Source organism: Phocoena phocoena, chromosome 14 (assembly GCF_963924675.1).
Source record: "Phocoena phocoena chromosome 14, mPhoPho1.1, whole genome shotgun sequence".
NCBI classification, from domain to species: Eukaryota; Metazoa; Chordata; class Mammalia; order Artiodactyla; family Phocoenidae; genus Phocoena; species Phocoena phocoena.
In genome coordinates, this window is record NC_089232.1 from 11,382,209 (window position 1) to 11,401,624 (window position 19,416).

A 19,416-nucleotide genomic window follows, 5' to 3' on the forward strand; every position below is an offset into this window, starting at 1 on the left:
CGCCTTGGGTTCAACGGACCGGACCTCAAAGCACTTTCCAGGCACTTACAGTGAATTTAGAGAACAATTTATTTCCCCTGAGCTGAGGGGGTCGGGGGACAAATGCAGAGGATTCAAGAAACTGAAATACACAGAGAAAAACCTTAGCTAGTAGCTCCATCTTGTATTTCCCACTAAGCATTCGACCAGAGCCATGCAAATTCTGGGACCTCAGCTTCCCGCCTCGGGCTGAAGCCGCTTCCAGCGTGGACCTGATTTAGAGCCCCGTCTTCCCTCCGGCCCCGCCTCCTCCCCCCGGCCTGACTCTGAGCCCCGCCCATCTCCTCCACGCCCTCCCGGCCCCGCCTCCTCTCCCGGCTCCCCTCCCTGCCTGGCCCCGCCTTTATGCTCGGACCCCTCCCTCTAGCCCGCCCCCTTTCCTTTCCACTCTCTGGCCCCACCTCTAGCTCCAAGTCCCGGCGGGCCCTGAGCCCCGCCTCCATGCCCCAGCCACAGTTCCCGGACCCGAACCCGGCCGGGGCGGAGCTGCACCTGGTGCGGGGCCTGGGGCGTGGCGGGCGCCACGGAGCGCCAGGTGCGGCTTCCGCGTAAAGATGGCCGCTGCCAGCTGGGCCGGGGTCTGGCTCTCATCCCGCGGCCGCCTTCCCAACAGGCGCCCGCTGCTGCGAGTTGCCCTCTGCCTCCTGTGCTGGGGCCCGGCGACTGTGGGCGCCGTCCCCGAGCTCGGGCTCTGGGCAGCGACGATCAATGACGTAAGTGGAGTGTCGGGACCCAGGCGAGGTGCTGCCCGGGCCCGCAGGTCCTCCCCGCGCTCTCTGGGCTCCAGGAGCCGGTCTCGGGCTTGTTGATCTGGCCGGGCCTGCCCCGGGTCCCCTGATACTTTCTCTGGGCTCTTTGTCTGCTCGGCGCGGGGAGCGCCCCCTCCTCCGGCCCGACTTGGGCTGTGGGGAGGATCAGTCAAGCTTGTGTGCTGGGGGATTGCTATCCCTTCTGAACCCTGTTCATGAGGATCACCATTCCCGAAGTCCTGGCCCCTCGCTCTGCTCCGACCTGCTCTTGGCTAGATCAGGTCCTCGTTTATTCAGACCTGAGCCCTGAACCCCTCGGCACTCCTAGCGGCATCTTTGGATTTGACCTCTCCTCGTGCCCGGGTGCAGCCACAGGGCCGCACCCGTGTGGCCACAGGGTGGACTTTCCAGGGCTTCAGTTTCCGCATAAATTTAGAAAGAGCTTGTGCCTTTTTTTTTCTTTCTTTCTTTAAATGAGAAGGGAACATGCAATAGTCACCCCACCCCTCTTTCCCTCTTCTTGGGTTCCTGACATCACAGCTCCGGGAGCGTGTGTGGGCGCGGGGCGGGGGCAGGATGTGTAATTAAGGGATGTTTGCAAGGCTAGTGTGGAGGCATGAGTGCGGAAACGCTTCCTTTCCAGGGCAGGCCATTTGAGAACTTGACATCCAGTAGTTACATGAGATGATGTGGGAGGAATGCAGAGGTAGAATTTTGGAAAGATTTGCTGAAGAGAGACAGGAAATCGAAGAGGCCTTATCTCCTGCTTTTCTAGATTCAGAGGTTTCATCCAGCTCCGTTTGAGATGAGTATTTTCCACATGTATGGAAACGATGTCCCAATTCTAAAGGCAAAACTTATATTTTGATTTCCCCAACCGGAAAGAGAAAGTACCAGAGGCTACAGATTCTTCCTATAACAAAAGCTGCATGAAGGAAGGAGAGTACATATCTTTCTGAATCTTTAAGACCCAGTGCAACCATTTTTTCCAGGATTCTTCTGGGTTGGTGCCCTATTTTGTGCGCCAGTGATAGAGCCTGCGTATCTTCATCATTAAATTTCTCTGAACAGTAAAAAGCAAAACTCAGACAACCACACTTACCGTTTGATGCTGCTTCTGTAGTGAGTAGGCAGTAGCATAAACTAAGTCCGAATAAGTTGGAAGTGAATCGGCTGCATACAGACTGCTTGACCATATCTGTAAAGATCTTTGCCAAGTATACTTTGGATGGTGAGATTCCAAAGGCCATGGGGAGAGAATGACTTTGCTTCCTGCGTGAGGAAGAAAAAATTACCTTTGGGTCCCACGTAATCTTTAGTCCTGTGTGATTCAGGACAGTAGCAATCCATAAAGCTCGTTGCAAAGAGTAGGCTGATTTTTTTTTTCCCCATTTTAAGTTGTCGAAACTTGTTCTTCAGAACAGGAAAGGAAAGTGGAGTTTTCTTTCAGTTGTTCTGCAAATCTATCAAGAAATGGTTCTTTTTTAAAAAATTTTTTAATAATATATTCATTTATTCGGTTGTGCTGGGTCTTAGTTGCAGCATGTGGGATCTTTAGTTGCGGCGTGAGACTCTTAGTTGTGGCATGAGGGATCTAGTTCCCTGACCAGGTGTCTGGTTTAGGGCAAGTGAGTGTGGACTGTCTATTGGACATCCAGTGGACATGACCTTTAGGTAATTGGGTATGTGGATATGCAGCTCAGAGGAGGGGTCTGGGCCCGGGGTTTTATTGATGTTGAAACTGTTGAGGAGGGAGAAGAGGTTATCAAGAAAGAGCTGCTTGTCCTGTCAGTGTTTTTCTTTAATTCCTAACCACATGTTTGTTTATTGTAATCCCTTCTCACCGGATTATTTTTCTTGGTGAGGGCAGACATTAAATAACTAGTGTAAGATTTCATTTTGGTTGTGGTACGGGTTGTGAGGAATGGGTCTTACAGACCATGGAAGGGAGGGCCTGGCCTGGTGTGGGCCCCAGGGGAAGACACCCTGAGGAAGGGGATATTTGAACTGGGCTTTCAGGGATAAGAAGGAAATAACTAGATAAAGAGAGCAACAGGGAGGGGATTTCAAGTAAGTTTCAAGTTGACTACTAGGGTCCTGAGGGCAGGAAGGAGTATAGTGTTTTTGAGGACTGCAGGAAAGGTGCGAGAGAGGTGGGCGGGGCCCTGTGAGCGCAGTGAGATTTGGTCTCTTATAAAGAGACAGCGGTAAACCATAACTCAGGGACAGGGTCAGTTGTTTTATCAGAAGTGCGTTGATGTTGATACCACGAGAGCAGCTGCAGATGCACAGACAGGTTCTGTCTGAACAGCAGTCATCGTACAGCGGCAGCCACACTCACCTGCCGTGTGTTGCTGGCCCCAGGAGCCTTCTGGAGCCTCGCATCCACTGCAGGGAGTAGATTACATGAGACAAAGTTCTAAGCCAGTGAGTGATGTGATCAGATTTATGTTTTTAATGCCTTTTTTTTTGGCCAGGCCACGGGGCATGTGGGATCTTAGTTCCCCGACCAGGGATTGAACCTGTGCTCCCTGCAGTGGAAGCACGGAGTCTTAACCACTGGACTGCCAGCGAAGTCCCAGATTTACGTTTTCAAAGAATAATCACTCCAGGCATAGGAGTTAAAGGATTAGAACTATGTATTTTCCAGGATAAAACTATACTCTTAAACAGTAGAGAGAAATTTTTTTAACAAGAGCTCTCTGTATTTCTTTGTTTTTCATTATAGAAATCAGGACCTTTGATATTTAGGAAAACTATGTTTAACTCTACTGAGATCAAGTTTTCTGGTAAGTATAATAAACTAATATAACAGTAAAATAACAATAAATTATAAATGAGCAACATGTAGTATCAACTCATGCATTAATTTAACATAAACTAACATAACACATTGTAATATTATATATTTTAAACTAGGCAAATGTTTTTAAGTGATCCTAACATTTTAAGGGTTTCTTTTGTTCCAGTCGGGTCATAGTTATTTTCAAGAATGCATTTTTCTGATCCTGTCTCAGAAAATGTAATGTGAATCATTCTTTAAAAATTATAGTTAAAACCTAGTAAAGAAGTCTTCAGCAAAAAAGTATTTGACCTCCGAAATTTGACTCTGAATCCCTTTTAAAATTCAGTAAATTCTTTTTATGGTTATATGAAATGCCATGATTGTGATGAAACCTTTGTGTTTCTGAAAATTTTCTAAATATACACATGATCACAGTATGAAATAAAAATTATTAGACACTAACAATTAGGATTTTAGAGCTTATGAAGGTGAAAATATTTGTTAGGGACTGTGTTGTCTGTGTAAATACTGGTGTGTCATGACTACCAAGTCATAGATCTTGAGGTTTGCGGTATTTTTTTTTTTTTTTTTTTTTTTTTTTTTTTGCGGTACGCGGGCCTCTCACTGTTGTGGCCTCTCCCGTCGCGAAGCACAGGCTCCGGACGCACAGGCCCAGCGGCCATGGCTCACGGGCCCAGCCGCTCCGCGGCATGTGGGATCTTCCCGGACCGGGGCACGAACCCGCGTCCCCTGCATCGGCAGGCAGACTCTCAACCACCGCGCCACCAGGGAAGCCCTGCGGTATTTTTAATGAGTTTACATTGGATCATATTTACTGTGCACTAACCCCTCTAGGTGTTTCCAGTAACTTGACTAGGTCAGTTGGTTGCCAGAGTTAAAGTTTGGGGTAAGGGGTAGTTTTTTTGTTGGGTAGAGCAAATTGGCTTCGTGGGACCCACAGCCGTGGCCCTTTTATCTCTCACACCATGCTCTGAACATTTTTTGGAGAATTCTGCTGTGTGTGGTCTTTGCTGACGGAAGTAGGCCAGCCATCAGCTAGAAAGCAAAGGTGGTTCAAAGCAGCTTCGTGATATAGATCATCAGTGGTGATAAGAGCTTGGTAAGAGGAAATTGAAGCCCAAGGTGGGTGAGGAAAAAATTTTGGCCTCTCAATGCTTTAATAAATTCATGTCTCACTGTCTAGACAAGATTTAAAACACTGGTGCAGACAAAAAAATTACATGGGGGAAAAAAAATTATATGGACCACTGAAACACAGAATTTGAATTTTTTTTAAATCAGTATGTAATGTCCGAGATCAGCCTAAAAGCAGACCACAATTTAGTATTAACATATCTAAAGAAAGAAAAATGAGGCAGCAGAAGGGAGTTAGGAACAAAAACGTAAAAAAAAAAAAATGAGGGTTTAGTCAGGTAAAAGCTGGCAGTGTCCCAGCACTGATGGGAGAGAGGTCTTTCTGTAACTATGACCGTAGCTCTAACATTGTGGCTGGCGGGGGTGGATGAAGTGCCCACCTGAGCCTCCTTGTTCTGCTGCCATATTCACCAAGCAGCCTTCTCATCATCTACTTTATAGTTACTGTTTAAGTGAGTAATTGGGCATTAAGTTTTACACACCTACATACATGGTGTGAAAGATGAAACTGAGTCTCTGAGTTCTCACAGAGCCAAATTTTACTTTATTATTATTATTAAAAAAAAATATTTGTTAGGAATGACTTTTTTCATTAATTTATTTATTTATTTATTTATTTATGGCTGCATTGGGTCTTCGTTGCTGCGCACAGGCTTTCTCTAGTTGTGGCGAGCGAGGGCTACTCTTCGTCGCGGTGCGCGGGCTTCTCGTCATGGTGGCTTCTCTTGTTGCGGAGCACGGGCTCTAGGTGTGCGGGCTTCAGTAATTGTGGCGCATGGGCTCAGTAGTTGTGGCGTGCGGGCTCTAGAGCGCAGGCTCTGTAGTTGTGGCGCATGGGCTTAGTTGCTCCACGGCATGTGGGATCTTCCCAGACCAGGGCTCAGAACTGTGTCCCCTGCATTGGCAGGCGGGTTCTTAACCACTGCGCTACCAGGGAAGTCCCAGAACCAAATTTTAGTGCCTACAAAGTTAAGCATTGGTCCCTTGGGTATGTGTCCGTGCTGTTTGGTGGATCAGATGCCTTGCTTTCCCTAAGGAAAGCTAAGGTGACCCCTCTTAGCTACTCCATTCAAGATGCCATCATGTGGAGCCACTGGTGAAAATCTCTCAGTGTAATTCACCATATTAACAGAATAAAAGAAATACATCATATAATCATCTCAATATATACAAAAAAGCATTTGAAAAAAATCAGCACCTATCCATGATGGAAACTCTCAGAAAACTAGAAATAGAAGGAGATGTCCTCAACCTGATAAAGGGCATCTATGATAAATCTATAACTTAACATTATACTGGCAGTTCTCCCCAGATTGACCAATAAATTCAATTAATCCCAATCAAAATCCAAGCAGACTTATGTAGAAACTGGCTAGCTGTTTCTGAAACTTACATGCAAATACAGAGGACCTAGAATAGCCAAAACAATTTTAAAAAAGAACAAAGTGGGAGGGCTTTTACTCTCTGATTTCAGAACTGAACATGAAGCTATGGTAGTCCTAACACTGGAACTGCGATAGACACATAGAACAGTGCACATCGTTGTCAAATTGACTGATTCATGTCATGATTATGACTCAACTTTTCCCACTTTGTATGTCTAGTATTTTTGTTTGGATAGTGGATATCGTGAATTTTACATTCTTGAGTACTAGAATGTTGTATTGTGTGAACACCTTTGTTCTGGCAGACAGTTACGTTTCTTTGGGGTCAGTTCGATCCTTTGCAATTTTGTTTTTAATTTCTTTTAGGAGGGATCAGGGGTAGCCTTTACTCTAGAACTAACTTAGCACCACTTCTAAGGTGTGACTCTTCTGCGTCTCTCCCAGACACGGGGTGTGTTTACTGAGGCCTTTCCTCTCTGGCTAGTTCCCATCCCCATGTGAACTCAGAATTTTTCAGCTTGTCCCTGTGCACGGGCAGGCTGTTATGCAGCCAGAGACCAAGGATCTGTATGCAGATTTCATTGACCCTTTCTCTGTGTAGTTCCCACCTCTTGGGTACTCTGCCCCAGAAACTCTACCAGCCTCAGCCTTGGTTAACCGTAATAATTTAATTTAAGGAATTTATCTGTCTCATTTTGCAGCGACTTTTTGGAGAAATTAGGTAATACTTTACTCATGGTTTCCTTAAAGTTGTCTATTTTATTTTTTTTTTTTTTTTAAGGAACTTTTTTTTTTTTTTTAAGAAACATTTATGTATTTATTTTTGGCTGCGTTGGGCCTTCGTTTCTGCACGCGGACTTTCTGTAGTTGTGGCGAGCAGGGGCTACTCTTTGTTGCGGTGTGCTGCCTTCTCATTGCGGTGGCTTCCCTTGTTGTGGAGCACAGGCTCTAGGCGCGCAGGCTTCAGTAGTTGTGGCACATGGGCTCAGTAGTTGTGGCGCACGGGCTTAGTTGCTCCACGGCATTTGGGATCTTCCCGGACCAGGGCTCGAACCCATGTCCCCTGCCTTGGCAGTCAGATTCTTAACCACTGTGCCACAGGGAAGTCCAAAGTAGTCTATTTTAAATTGCATTCTTGAAACCTTAAGTTTATGTTAGAGTATATATATTACTGTTGTAAAATGAGACTTTCTTTCTCTAAACAGTTAAGTCATTCAGGTGCTCTGGGCCTGTGAAGTTTACCATAGTGTGGCTTTTGGAACAGCATACCTGTCACAATGAATATTCTAAGCTGGAAGTAAGTAAAACACAAATTTTAAATGTGTCTAAAACTATGAAGGAAAAGTTAGGAGTTTTAAGATTTATTAGCTTATCAAGTGAGGAGGCCAGGAATAGAGAAGTGCCACAGATTTGGGGACTTAGGCAATAAATGCATTAATTATATCAAAGTATATGCTTTCTGAGAATACAGATCTTTTAGTTTCCTTGTATCTTATGAAAAATGTTAGTAAATATTTAAATCAGAGTTGTGGAAACCATTGATAAGGGGACTGTGGGTCACGCACAAATGAAAATCAACTCAATTTAAAGAAGAAATGTAAAAGTGTCACTTCGTTCAAAAAATTAGAACTAGAACTTCAGGGAGAACTAGAACTTCAGGGAGTGTGAGTAGATTTAGTGAGTATGAGTAGACCTCAGAAAGAGGTGAGGAGGAAAAAGGAGGGGGAGAGTGTGAGAGGAGGAAAAAGAGACCGGGTTAGGTCAGTGTGTATTTCCTACGAACAAAGATATTCCCTTAGATTACACAGTACAGAGATCAGATTTACGAAGGTTAACAGTGATACAATGCTAATTGATATAATAGCTAATAAACCATGTTCAAACTTTGCCAGTGTCCCACCAACATCCTTTTTAGCAGCTTTTTTCTTTTCTTTTCTTTTTCTGGTACAGGATCCAATCCAGGATCACCTTGTATTTCTGCAGGGTTTTTTTGGGGGGGGTGGAGGTGTTGAGGGTGGTTCATGACATGACATTGATATCTTTGAGGTGTACAAGCCATTTATTTTTACAAAATGTCCCTCAATTTGAATATTTCTCACGTTTCCTCGTGATTAAATTCAGGTTATATTTTTGGCAGGCATACCAGAAAGTATACTGTTTTGTCCCATTTTTGGTGATGTTAACTTTGATCAGTTAAGGAAGTTTCTGCCAGGTTTCTCCACTGTAAAGCTACTACTTTTCTCCTTGTTGTTAACAATAATTTGTGAAGAAATACTTTTGTATTTATGTGTAAATATCCTGTTTCTTCATCAGTCCTTGTTTTAACATTCTTTGATTCTTGCCTGAATCAAAGCACAGTTACCACTGTGATGATTGCTAAACAATGATTTTCTAATTCCATGTTTTCTTCTACATTTATTAGCATTCGACTATGAGGTTGCACTCTTTTCCCCTCTCTTATCCGTCTGTCAGTCAATCAATTATCAATATGGACTCATTGATTTTAACTTTGTTGGGTGGGTTATAATCTATTACTGTTTTTATGTATTTTGCTCAAATTGTCTCATATTTGGCCAATGGAAGCCTCTTAACCTTTTCTTCATGCCTGGGAGTTGCCATTAGGAGCGCGGTTTTATTCATCCATCTAGGAGCCTCGTTGTTAGTTGATGTGTAAATGAGTGTTCCCCCTGCACTCAGTTGGGTTTGCCATCTTTGCTTTATGTTACTAAGTGTTTGGTTTATCTTTCCTTACAATTAAATGCTGCTTTCTTTCTCTGTAAAATCTTTTATACCTGGAGTAAAATGGAAGTAGCCCCAGGACAAAGTATTTTGTATTTCTCTGTGAACCATTTCCTTGTAGTAACATCTTAATCACTTTTATTACTATAAGAGAATGCTTATATTATGTATTACTGTATCTGAGAATATCAGAATGGCTAAAATGTTATGATTACCTCAATTGTACTGAAAATTATATTCAAAACTTTTTCTTTTGGATATTTTGTTCTATTGCATGTTTCAAGTGTTCCAAGCTGAATAACTTTTTGGTATTATTTAGATATTAAGTGGAAATAAATTATGACATAGACTCTTACTTTGCATAGGAGCTGTCACAAAAACATGAACTTAGTGTCAGTGAAGACTTTTGTGGTCATTATTTCAAGAACAGCGAATGTTGGACAACAAAAAAAGAAAACTTAGATTGCAACAGTGATTTACAGGTGTTTCCCCCACTGAATGTGAGTACCTGTCTTGCGATGTTGAAATAGAATTTACGTTTCTCCCAGTGAATGCAAGTATCAACTTCTGTTTTATCAGTATTTTGATAAAGGAAGGTGCTTAAGTTGTCAATTATTAGGTTTAGTTCTTCTGTGTGTGTGGCAGTACATAATAAGTGGAACCATTGTTCCATTTCTTTGTGCCTTTTGCAGCAGCATCCTTGAAAGAGGATCCTTTTATCATCCTTTCATGATTTGCTGCCATTCCATCCCTCGTCTCTCTTCTGCCCACCCCAGTCAGGGCTTTGCCCCCATCATCCCATCAGAACAGCTCTAGTCAAGGTCACCAGTGACCACCATGTCATTAGATCCCTAGGTCTATTACTCGTAGTGAAAGTCTGTCAGTGTACTTGACTTACCAGCATTTAACACACTTGAACACTCTCCTTTGTGCACTTTCTCCTCCTAGCCTAGAAGACTAGATTCTAAAATGTTAACAGCGGTCATCTCTGGGTGGTGAGGCTGTGAGTCGTTTTAACTGATTTTTTGTCCTGTAAATTCTGAAATGAAAATGTCTTTAATAAAAACGTTAAAGGGTTGTTTTAAAACTTTGTGTCAAGGTATAATAAATATACATAAACTTACAGCAAAGTTTGCATATCAGCAGCGTAGGGCTTGATGAATTTTCACAACCTGAACCCACCCGTGTGAATCCCGATCAAGATCAGGGCTTTTGAGCACCTCGAGCTCCCTTTGAGTTCCTACTACCCTCCCTGCCAACGGTAACCACTGCCCTGATTAAGGAAGTAATTTTTCAAAAGTAGGATTTTGTTACGCATGTTTGGGATACAGTGAGATTTGTTCTCTGGTGTTCAGCTTTAATCTTTACTTTTTTCATAACACATTTTTTTTCTTAATTGTTGAAACTATTTTTCCTTATGGAAATGCAACAATATAAAATGAAATTATTTTATTTTATTTTTCCAGAATAAAGAACTAATGACAAATACCGGAAATGTTACAAACCAGGAAGGGTCAGCGGTAAGTCATTTTATTTGCCTTTAAATCAAATACATACAAGTTAGAGTAAGACTGAGCAGAATCTGTTGATGGACAGGTACTCAGAGAGTGATCTAAAGTAGGGTTAGTAGAGTTAGGAAAGAAAAGAGAAGCATTATTTAAAACAGTATATTTCCTTACATATGTCTGTGTGAATTTTGTACATGCTTGGTTCTGTCTTTGTTTAAAAATCTCTTTAAAGGTGTGATTTAACAGTAACTTCTATGTAGTCTTTCTTTATTTTAAAAAATAAAATTCCGCTGCCAAATACCTGAGACAGCACAGCAGTGGGCGGAGCTGTATCGTCATTAAGGAAGTAAAGAAATAGATAGAAACCATGATGTAGCACGAGGGGGAGGGGAAATTTGGAATTTGGGGAAATTACTCAAAGTCAGAAGACTAAGAGGTTGTGAGGATTACAAGGAGTTGAGTGTAGGGACTGAAAGTGGACTTAGAAGAGCTTGATGTTTGCCTTTAGACTGGGACTCTTCTGCTTTCATACTGTTTTCTCCAAACATCTTACAGAGTAGTCTGGTAGTGGAAGGGCATTCACTCTGCAGTGGCTGGACCAACTCTTTGCTTTACAGAAACTGTCACAGGTGGAGGAGTAGGAAATGAGAGGGAAGGATAGGAAATACTCAGGAAGGAGGAGTGTGAAAAGTTTGGTCCAGCTACGTGAGGGCACTGCAGGGTTCACAGGCAGTCCCAGTGGGCTCAGTTTCAGGCCTCAGTGGGACTGCTAGCAACAGAGTGCCTTAAGGAATTTAAATACTTTAGCCTATACACCGAATCTGAGTCATTTCCAGCAATGTTATCTGACATCTTTCTCCCCCAGTTCAATTAAAAAGGACACACATTTTAAAACTGGATGCTTGGGACTTCCCTGGTGGTCCAGTGGTTAAGACTCCGCGCTTCCAATGCAGGCGGTGCGGGTTCAATCCCTGGTCAGGAAACTAAGATTCCACATGCCACAGGGCATGGCCAAAAAGTATAAATAAATAAATAAATGCTTGATTATACTAGGATATTAGAAAAACTATTTGAAAGGTAGTATTAAATAAAACATAGAATGGTAACATTGGGGGGAAAACCTGTAGAAATATAAAAAGTAGAAAACATTGGCAAGTGGAAAAGGCTTTTTTCCTCTTCCATCCCTTTGGGTCTGGGAGGATGGTGGTAAAAAAAAAAACAAATGGAGGAAATCCTTCCACTACCCACTGTCCTTCCACAGCCCATCATTCCTTTTATCTGTGTTTTGTTTTTTTTTTAAAGTAACCCAATTCAATTCTTAAAAGTTGTTTTAAAATGTGGTGGACAATCATTTAGCTTTATCTTATATAGCAATTTAAAAAAATAACATGAAGGATTTTTTTTCTGTTTCAGGATGTTGTAGCCAAAACACAGAGAGATGGGTTTCATATCTTTATTGTTTCTATTAAAACAGAAAAAACAGATGCAAGCTGGAATTTGAATGGTATAGTTAAACAGTATGCATGTTTTATTGTCTGCTTTTACTGTATTCTGTATTTTTGTCATTAACCCAAATCTACATTCTCTGTTAAAACACATTATTCAAAAATGATTTTCTGTTAATCACAAAAATGAATAATCTGTTTATTTGGGGTACTTAGAACTTTATGCTTATCTTAACTCTAATATATATATTTTTTAATGGAATGGAAATTTTAAATTAATTTAAGATAAATTTTAGGAGTTCCCTGGTGGTCCAGTGGTTGGGACTCTGTGCTTCGGCTGCTGAGGGCCAGGGTTCAATCCCTGGTCGGGGAACTAGGATCCCACAAGCCGCACAGCGTGGCCAAGAAAAAAATAAATAAAAGGGTGAATTAAAAAAAAGATAAATTTAAAAAGTTTTAACTTGATAGAGGATACAAAATTCTCCATCCTTCCAGATTAAAAAAAATTTTTGTAACATGTAGAAATGGGTAGGTGACACCTTAATCGTACTTGAAGTGGATTATATTCTGTTACTTGAAAATGGCCATCATCAGGGGTTCAAAATTTTTGTTCTTTAAAAAGTTTAAGAAAAGGAATCTGTTTGTAGCCTAGGAGTAGAAGTAGCATGTCTGGCAACTGTGGCTTCTGTGGTCTGTGAGCTCCCCTGCCTGCCCATAAGGTAGATGCTCTTTGCCTCGTGAAACCGTAGCTCCTGGTGCCCAGTGTGAGAGCAGGCTCACACTAAGTGGTTTTCAAGGGAGCGAATGCTTCCATGGGTCCTGGAATTGCTTTAGCGGTCATTTTCTGGACTGGGTATCTGCTGGGCTGACAGTAGCCAAGCAGCATGTGAGGATCCTGGGGATTTGCAAACTGCTCTGATTCACCCACTGGGGCACAGAAGTGAAGCCAGGCTCTGTCTCTGAGGGGCACCCAGTCCAGAGAGGAGGGAGAAAGCAGTGAGGTGAGTCAGGCATGGCCGCAGAGGAGGCCCAGAGCTGGTCTTCCACGGGGAAGCTGGTGGGGGGGCTGCTCTGGAGAGTGTGAAGCAGGCCTTCCTCCCGGAGGTACTGTAATGGGCCCAGACCATGCCACACAGGGAGCAGGGGCGTTGCTGCCATCCTGCTCCCCAGCCTGTGCGCCCTGCCTTCCCAGGTGTGGCGTCTTTTCCTCTGACGCCAGCAGGCAGCTTTAAGCTTCTGCTGGTTAGTAACTGGCGCAGTTGCTAAGCCTTGCAAGTCTTGCGCTGTATTCGGCACTCTGTTCGTTATTGCTCTCGGACAACAACCCAAACTAGATTCTGGAGTTCAGTAAATTTTTAAAAAATTTTTAAAATTAATCAATTAATTAATTTGGCTGTGCTGGGTTGCCGCGTGCGGGATCTTCGTTGCACCGTGTGGGATCTTTAGTTGCAGCGTGTGGGATCTTACTTGCAGCATGTGGGATCTAGTTCCCTGACCAGGGATGGAACCCAGGCCCCCTGCATTGGGGGCTTGGAGTCGTAACTGCTGGACCACCAGGGAAGTCCCTGGAGTTCAGAATTTATCCAAGGTACATTAAGAAAGACAAAGTCCTCAGCTAGGTCAGGGACTCAGCCAGGGCCAATCTCAGACCAGGACTACTTTGCTGTCTGCATAAGATCTGACTTGGCTCACACTTTACAAGAGCATGTATACAAATAACGTAAAGATATCTTTATACAGTTACATAATCAAAGGTTAAAATTCAGCATTTGTTAACTTGGTTTGTATTCTTGGAGTCTTAAAATGAGCTTACATTGAAAAACTTAAGGAAAACTGGTTGTTAATTTTAATGCCTTCATTTCTTTATCCCCACCCTGCCTTCACAGTCTCTCTCTCTATGATGGGGCCTCATGGATATATCTCTGCATCAGATTGGCCTCTGATGATTGTAAGTATCTCTCATCATTTCTTCCTTTTTTTAAAAATGAGTTTTGTATCCCAGTTGGAACATTTAAACATTTTAAGAGCTCAGTGGTGGTAATTCCTCAGTAGCTAACACTTTGACATACCCTCTATTTCTGGTTCCATGGTGACTGGAAAATAAAGGATTGCAAACTTGAATGTAGAAATGTCAATTTTCAAATGACCAAAAGGCTTAACTGACTAAAATTGCTTCTCCTCCCACAGTTCTACATGGTGATGTGTATCGTTTATATCTTATATGGCATACTCTGGCTGATGTGGTCTGCCTGCTATTGGAAAGATATACTAAGAATCCAGTTCTGGATTGCAGCTGTTATTTTCCTGGGAATGCTTGAAAAAGCAGTTTTTTATGCGGAATACCAAAACATCAACAGCACTGGGTTATCAAGTAAGTGGTGACTGTGTCCATGAATATGGTGTGACCCAAGAGTCACCTAGCATTTGTGAGCAGAGCTGTGGGGACTCCCCGCCCCACCTTCATACAGTGGTTTGGGAACAACCATATAGGTGAAGGGGAGGAAAGCCAAGAAGAGAATATCAGAGTAGGACTCTGATCTAGGCTAGCATGGGTGTTGTCTTCATTTTCTGTTTTCTTCTTGCTGGCTTTCCCTTACTTCCCTCCTGGGGAAAAGAAAATTCCTGTTCCCTAAGGTTCAGCTACCCGTGACTGGCTTTAAACAACACGAAGTTCTGGACTGGGGACATCGGGTGCTGCCAATCCTTTTAACATATTTCTCTGTATTTTTCCCCGTCCTCTCTCTTCTCCTTTCCCCTCCAAAGAAGAAAAGAAAATTTGGCCACAGGGAGTAAAGTTAGTAGTGCCAGGATGGATGGTGACTGCACCCTTTTTGCAAAGAACTTCACGTGACCATGGGAGACACCATCCCAGCTTACACAGTGGAATGTGGCAAGCAGGCAGGACATATAGTGGGGCATCCTCAGATGGGTGCCCCAGACTTCTAGAAGATAGAGTTCAACAGGGCCAGAAAAGTAAAGGTACAATTCATTCCATCGCTGAACCTTCAAAAGGGAGATAGCTCAGAAGGATAGAAAGCCCTCAGGAATGTGCTTCTGAGTGGTCAGTTACAAATGATCGTGGTACAGGTTTTCAAAGGGTGTAGTTGTGTCTGCTCTTTATTTTAAAATACTCCGGGAAAAAAAGAGGGTGAGTTGGAAAATAGATGAGACAAATTTAGCATAATGTTGGTAATTATGGAAGCTGAGTGATGGGTTCGTGGGAGTTCATTATATCGCTTTCTCTGTGTCAAAGAATGTTTGTAATTTCCCAAAATAAAAAGTTTAAAAAGACATGTACAAGACAATAAAGTAAACACAAACATCCAGGGAGGCATGTTAGAGGTATTATTACCCTATAAGAAGTTTTAGTGACGTGCGTGCATGTGTATGTGTGTATGCCTGCCCTAAACCAGATAAGGAGGGAAGGATAGAGCTGCTGCATACGACTGGGGGTTAAAGCATTCTTGAATGTCAGAGAAGGCGGGTCAGCTCCTTTGCTGCCAGTGGTGGGGGTCTCTGTCTAGAAGAGGGTGGCGTGAACTTGGGTGAGGGGCAGCAAAAGCCTGAGATCCATGGAGAGAAGGAAAGACCATCTATCTTCCTCAGGGCCTTCAGGCCCTCTGAGATGACACCAGAAGGCTCTTGGAAGAGAAACGCCAGACTGCTGTCCTTGTCTTTGAGGAGTCCTGTGGAAAGGAGAGGCGCCAGACGAGGCCTGGGCTGATGTTGTTTCTGATTTTCCCAGTCGTAAATTCTGTAACCCAGGCTGTCTTGCTTGGCATTGGTCCTGGAAGGATAGACTTCAGAAAAATCAAGCAATGATGATTTAGTGATTGTTAGGACCCAGCAAGGATACATTAAGAATAGGTCGTGTCAATTGACTTCTTTGTTTTTTGCTTCTAGATTGGCAGTTAGGCAAATGTAATAAATTTAGTATATCTGCTCTTCTTCAAGGTATTGGGCAAAGTCTCTTGTGGTTTCTTCTAGAGAAGGCAGAGAAACATGAACTGAAAACAAGAATTATAAGAATTAGGTGGATTCACAACTCGTTTCTGAATGGCTTTCTCCTCTCCATCTTTACTGCCAGCACTCTCAACATCTCTTGGCTAAATTCTGGCATAGACTCCTGAGCGGTTTCCTCACCTACAGTCTATTCCTCTCCAAGCCATTAAGTAGAGCAATCTTGATAAAATAAAGCTGTCTACTTTATTCCAAGGGTCAGCAAGCTTTTCCTGCAAAGTCTACACAGTAAATATTTTTGGCTTTGCGAGCCATGTAGTCTGTGTTGAAACTTTTCAACTACTGCCATTGGAGCATGAAAGCTGCCACAGACAACAAATGGGCATGGCTGTGTTCCAATAAAACTTTATTTACAAAACAGATGTAGGGCCAGATTTGGCCTATGGGCTGTAGTTTACTAGTTCCTTTTTCACTCCCTTGTTTACTATCATTGACTTCCCACTGCCCTCGGCAACAAGCCCTGACTCATGGCCTAGCCTAAAACTGAGGTGATTGGGTCCTGCCTCTGCCCCAGCCTCTTTTCTTGACCTCCCTCGTTACCCTCCCTGCTGCAGACATGCCGAACTTTCACTTCTTGCAGCATATTTGGCTTTGTCTCTTTTTCCCCCCATGCCTTTGCATGTGCCATTTCCTTTGCTTTCCCCTTTCCCTCCTCCAAACGGTTAACTCCTACTCAGCCTTCAAACCCTGGTGTAGATGTCACTTCCTATGAGAAGATTTTCCTGCCCCGTGTGGATTAGGTCGCTTTCATCACAATCCTGGGAGATACAGCGTTACCTCCAGCACTTGCTGAATTCTGTCCATTTACTTGTCCCGACCAGAGTACAGGCTTCACGAGGGCAGGGAACATGGTGTGTCTTTTACTGTGATAGCCACACGGTAGGAGCGTGAATGAGGGCAACCTGGAGAAAAGAGAGCTCCTGAGGGCGTTATGGTTTTCAGATATTTACAGGACAGGAAAGGGCTACAATCCTTTGTAGCCTCAAGGGGAAGAATAAGAACAGAGGGGAGCTCGGGGAGACAGATTTCCAGTGGGCGTGAGAAAGCTGTGCCCAGTAGAGCCGATAGGAATCCCCTTCATTGAGGTTTCAAACATCACTTGGATTAGATGACCTTTAAATTAAACGTGGCGACTTAGTCTGAGGTCAGGACGTAACTGTACACAGTACACATTTAGACTCTTGGCGGCAGGCGTCCAGATGGACCCAGAGCGAATGATTTTCCTTCATCCCCCTCAGCCCAGGGTTTACTGATCTTTGCGGAGTTGATATCTGCGATTAAGAGGACGCTGGCTCGCCTCCTGGTGATCATTGTGAGCTTGGGATACGGCATTGTGAAGTAAGTACCGGGGCCCAGAAAAGTCACCGTGTCCCCACCCTGTGATCCATCCATCTCCGCTATGACCCCTGTGAAACCCAACACCTCTCAGTGTCGTACCACAAATCCCAGAGGGAAATACCTGCAAGGACGTGTTTTTAAAAGATTTCCATGCACTGGCTATTTTATTCTTTTCTCAAAAATCCTGAAGTTGAATTCCAGTAACTTCATAGTTAGATGAATAATCAACTATAAGGATTATGGAAAATTTTAAATGATTCTCGAAGTTCAGACCATTTTCTGTTTCCTAGACAACATAGTTAGGGGTCATGTTTGTGTATGAGCTATTGTAAGAGAGAGCGCTCTCATTAAACACCAGGTTCAGCAGAATTTCTGGCTGAAACCTGGCAGTCGCCTGAGGACCCGCTTTCGGGACCCTCTCAAGCAGATCTTTTCTCCCTCTTACCTTTGAGTCCCTGGGCATGAACATGGAAGAGCCTGTTGCCTAAGACCCTCTGATTCCCAGAAACTCAAGCCCTCACACTGGACCACAGCTGCATCTTCGGGTTGCAGGCCTTGTCAGCTGCCAGCTTTCCCCTCATCCCTCACCGCTCCGAGCACTTGCTCTGTTGTCTTTCTCCTCAGCACTTCACTGTCAGGATTCCCTGTGATTTGAGGATCCTTTAAGAAACCTGACCTCACCCCCTCACCTCTGCCACTCTTACCTGTCACTTCCCCTCAACTACTGAGTCCCCTGGCCGTTTTCTAGACTTGATTATTATCTATTTATTATTGTGTATAACTGCACCCTCTCCATGGTGGCACATTGAAGCAATCTACTCTTCAGCCTCCCCCGTTTCCTGTTCACTTTCTCTAATATGTCAGCTGTAGGCACTCTTGGTCCCTGGTGGGGCCTCTGGCCTATTGATCTCACCGCCTTCCACGGTCCGGCAGGGCACTGATGACCCCTGCCACGCCTGAGACCCTCCGCCTTTCCCTTTGTCGGCCTCCCTCGATGAATCCAGCTCTCCAGCTGCGCAGGCTCAGCCGGGGCTGCAGCGTCAGCCTGAGGAGAACACCCCACCCCACTGCCTGGCTCAGTTCACTCCGTGACCCTGAACTTGAAGGGCGCCCTCAGTGCTGCTGGCACTTCTTGGTCCCCGTGCCATTTGTGTTCTGACTCTCTGCTCTGCGGAAGACCATTTACCCCTTCTGTCTCCTCGCACCTCCCTACCCTCATCCATCGTAGCTGATCTTGGCTCTTCTCTCACCGAGGAATTAGAAGCCATCAGAAGGGACTTGCGGCCGTCAGGTCTGTGTCATCCTCCCCACCTCTGGGCCACACGCGGCCTGTTCTGCTCCTGTACGGCGTGGACCATCCCTGTGTGTGGTTAAGCCCCGCCCTGCCCTGGTGCCCTGGGTCCTGTTACCTCCTCTGTCAAAGAAGCTGTTCCAGCAGTCTGTCCTGTTTTCTCTGATAGCGTCAATTTCCCTCTCCGGTGGGCCATTCCCATCAGCACACTGTTACTTCTGTCATCTTCAGAAGCAAACCCTCCCTTGAACCCAGATGGCCCTCTCCTCTGCTTCTCCTTCATTGCTTTTCCCCTGTGTACAGCAGCATTTTTCACATGTGTTGTCTGTACTTGGCCGCTTCCACTTCCCTCGTTTTCTGTCCTTGTGAGGTTTGGCCCCATTCCTCCACTGAGACTGTGCCTGTCAAGGTCACCTTGACCTCTCCTCGCCGAATCGCAGGGCCCCGCTCAGCCCCCGTGCAGGTACCCGGTCGTGGAGCCTCCTTCAGGGTCTCCTGTGCTGGAGCCCCCTCGTCTTCCCGAGCTCCAGTGTTGGGGGGCCCTGGGCTCAGGCCCCAGACCTCTTCTCTAGCGACCGGCATCCCCGAGGCTTTCTCATCCAGTTCCGTGGCTCTGACAGATGAACGTGTCCAGAATGAGCCCATCCCGCCCCTCCACGGCCACCACCCTGGTCCAGGCCACCACCTTCTCCTGCCGAGACTACACTCCAGTAGCCTCCAAACTGGGTTCCCCACTTCTGCCCTGGTCTCCTGTCAGTCTCTTCAAACACAGCAGCAGCCAAGATGATTCTCTTAAGATGTAACTCCAGTTTCATTACTTTTCTGCTCATTTCACTCAATGAAACCCAAATTCCATCTTGTGGCTTCTCCGATGGCTGACCTCATCTCCTGCCACTCTCCCTCCAAACACTCTGCTCCCTCCTGCTGCTTTTCTTGCTCTCACTGTTCCTTAAACCCAGCAG

The 19,416-nt window shown here is 44.5% G+C and overlaps 1 protein-coding gene across 1 annotated transcript in view; it reads left to right on the forward strand.

Annotated features, from left to right (window-relative positions):
• Positions 1 to 593: 593 nt before the first annotated feature.
• Positions 594 to 19,416, forward strand: part of TMEM87B (transmembrane protein 87B) — a 48,522-nt gene continuing 29,699 nt past the window's right edge. Inside the window, exons 1-9 of the mRNA XM_065891633.1 lie at positions 594 to 752; positions 3,517 to 3,577; positions 7,319 to 7,410; positions 9,218 to 9,352; positions 10,319 to 10,372; positions 11,774 to 11,864; positions 13,692 to 13,753; positions 13,993 to 14,176; positions 17,064 to 17,163. Of these exons, the coding sequence (XP_065747705.1) occupies positions 594 to 752; positions 3,517 to 3,577; positions 7,319 to 7,410; positions 9,218 to 9,352; positions 10,319 to 10,372; positions 11,774 to 11,864; positions 13,692 to 13,753; positions 13,993 to 14,176; positions 17,064 to 17,163 (938 nt within the window). The remainder of the gene's footprint in view (positions 753 to 3,516; positions 3,578 to 7,318; positions 7,411 to 9,217; positions 9,353 to 10,318; positions 10,373 to 11,773; positions 11,865 to 13,691; positions 13,754 to 13,992; positions 14,177 to 17,063; positions 17,164 to 19,416) is intronic.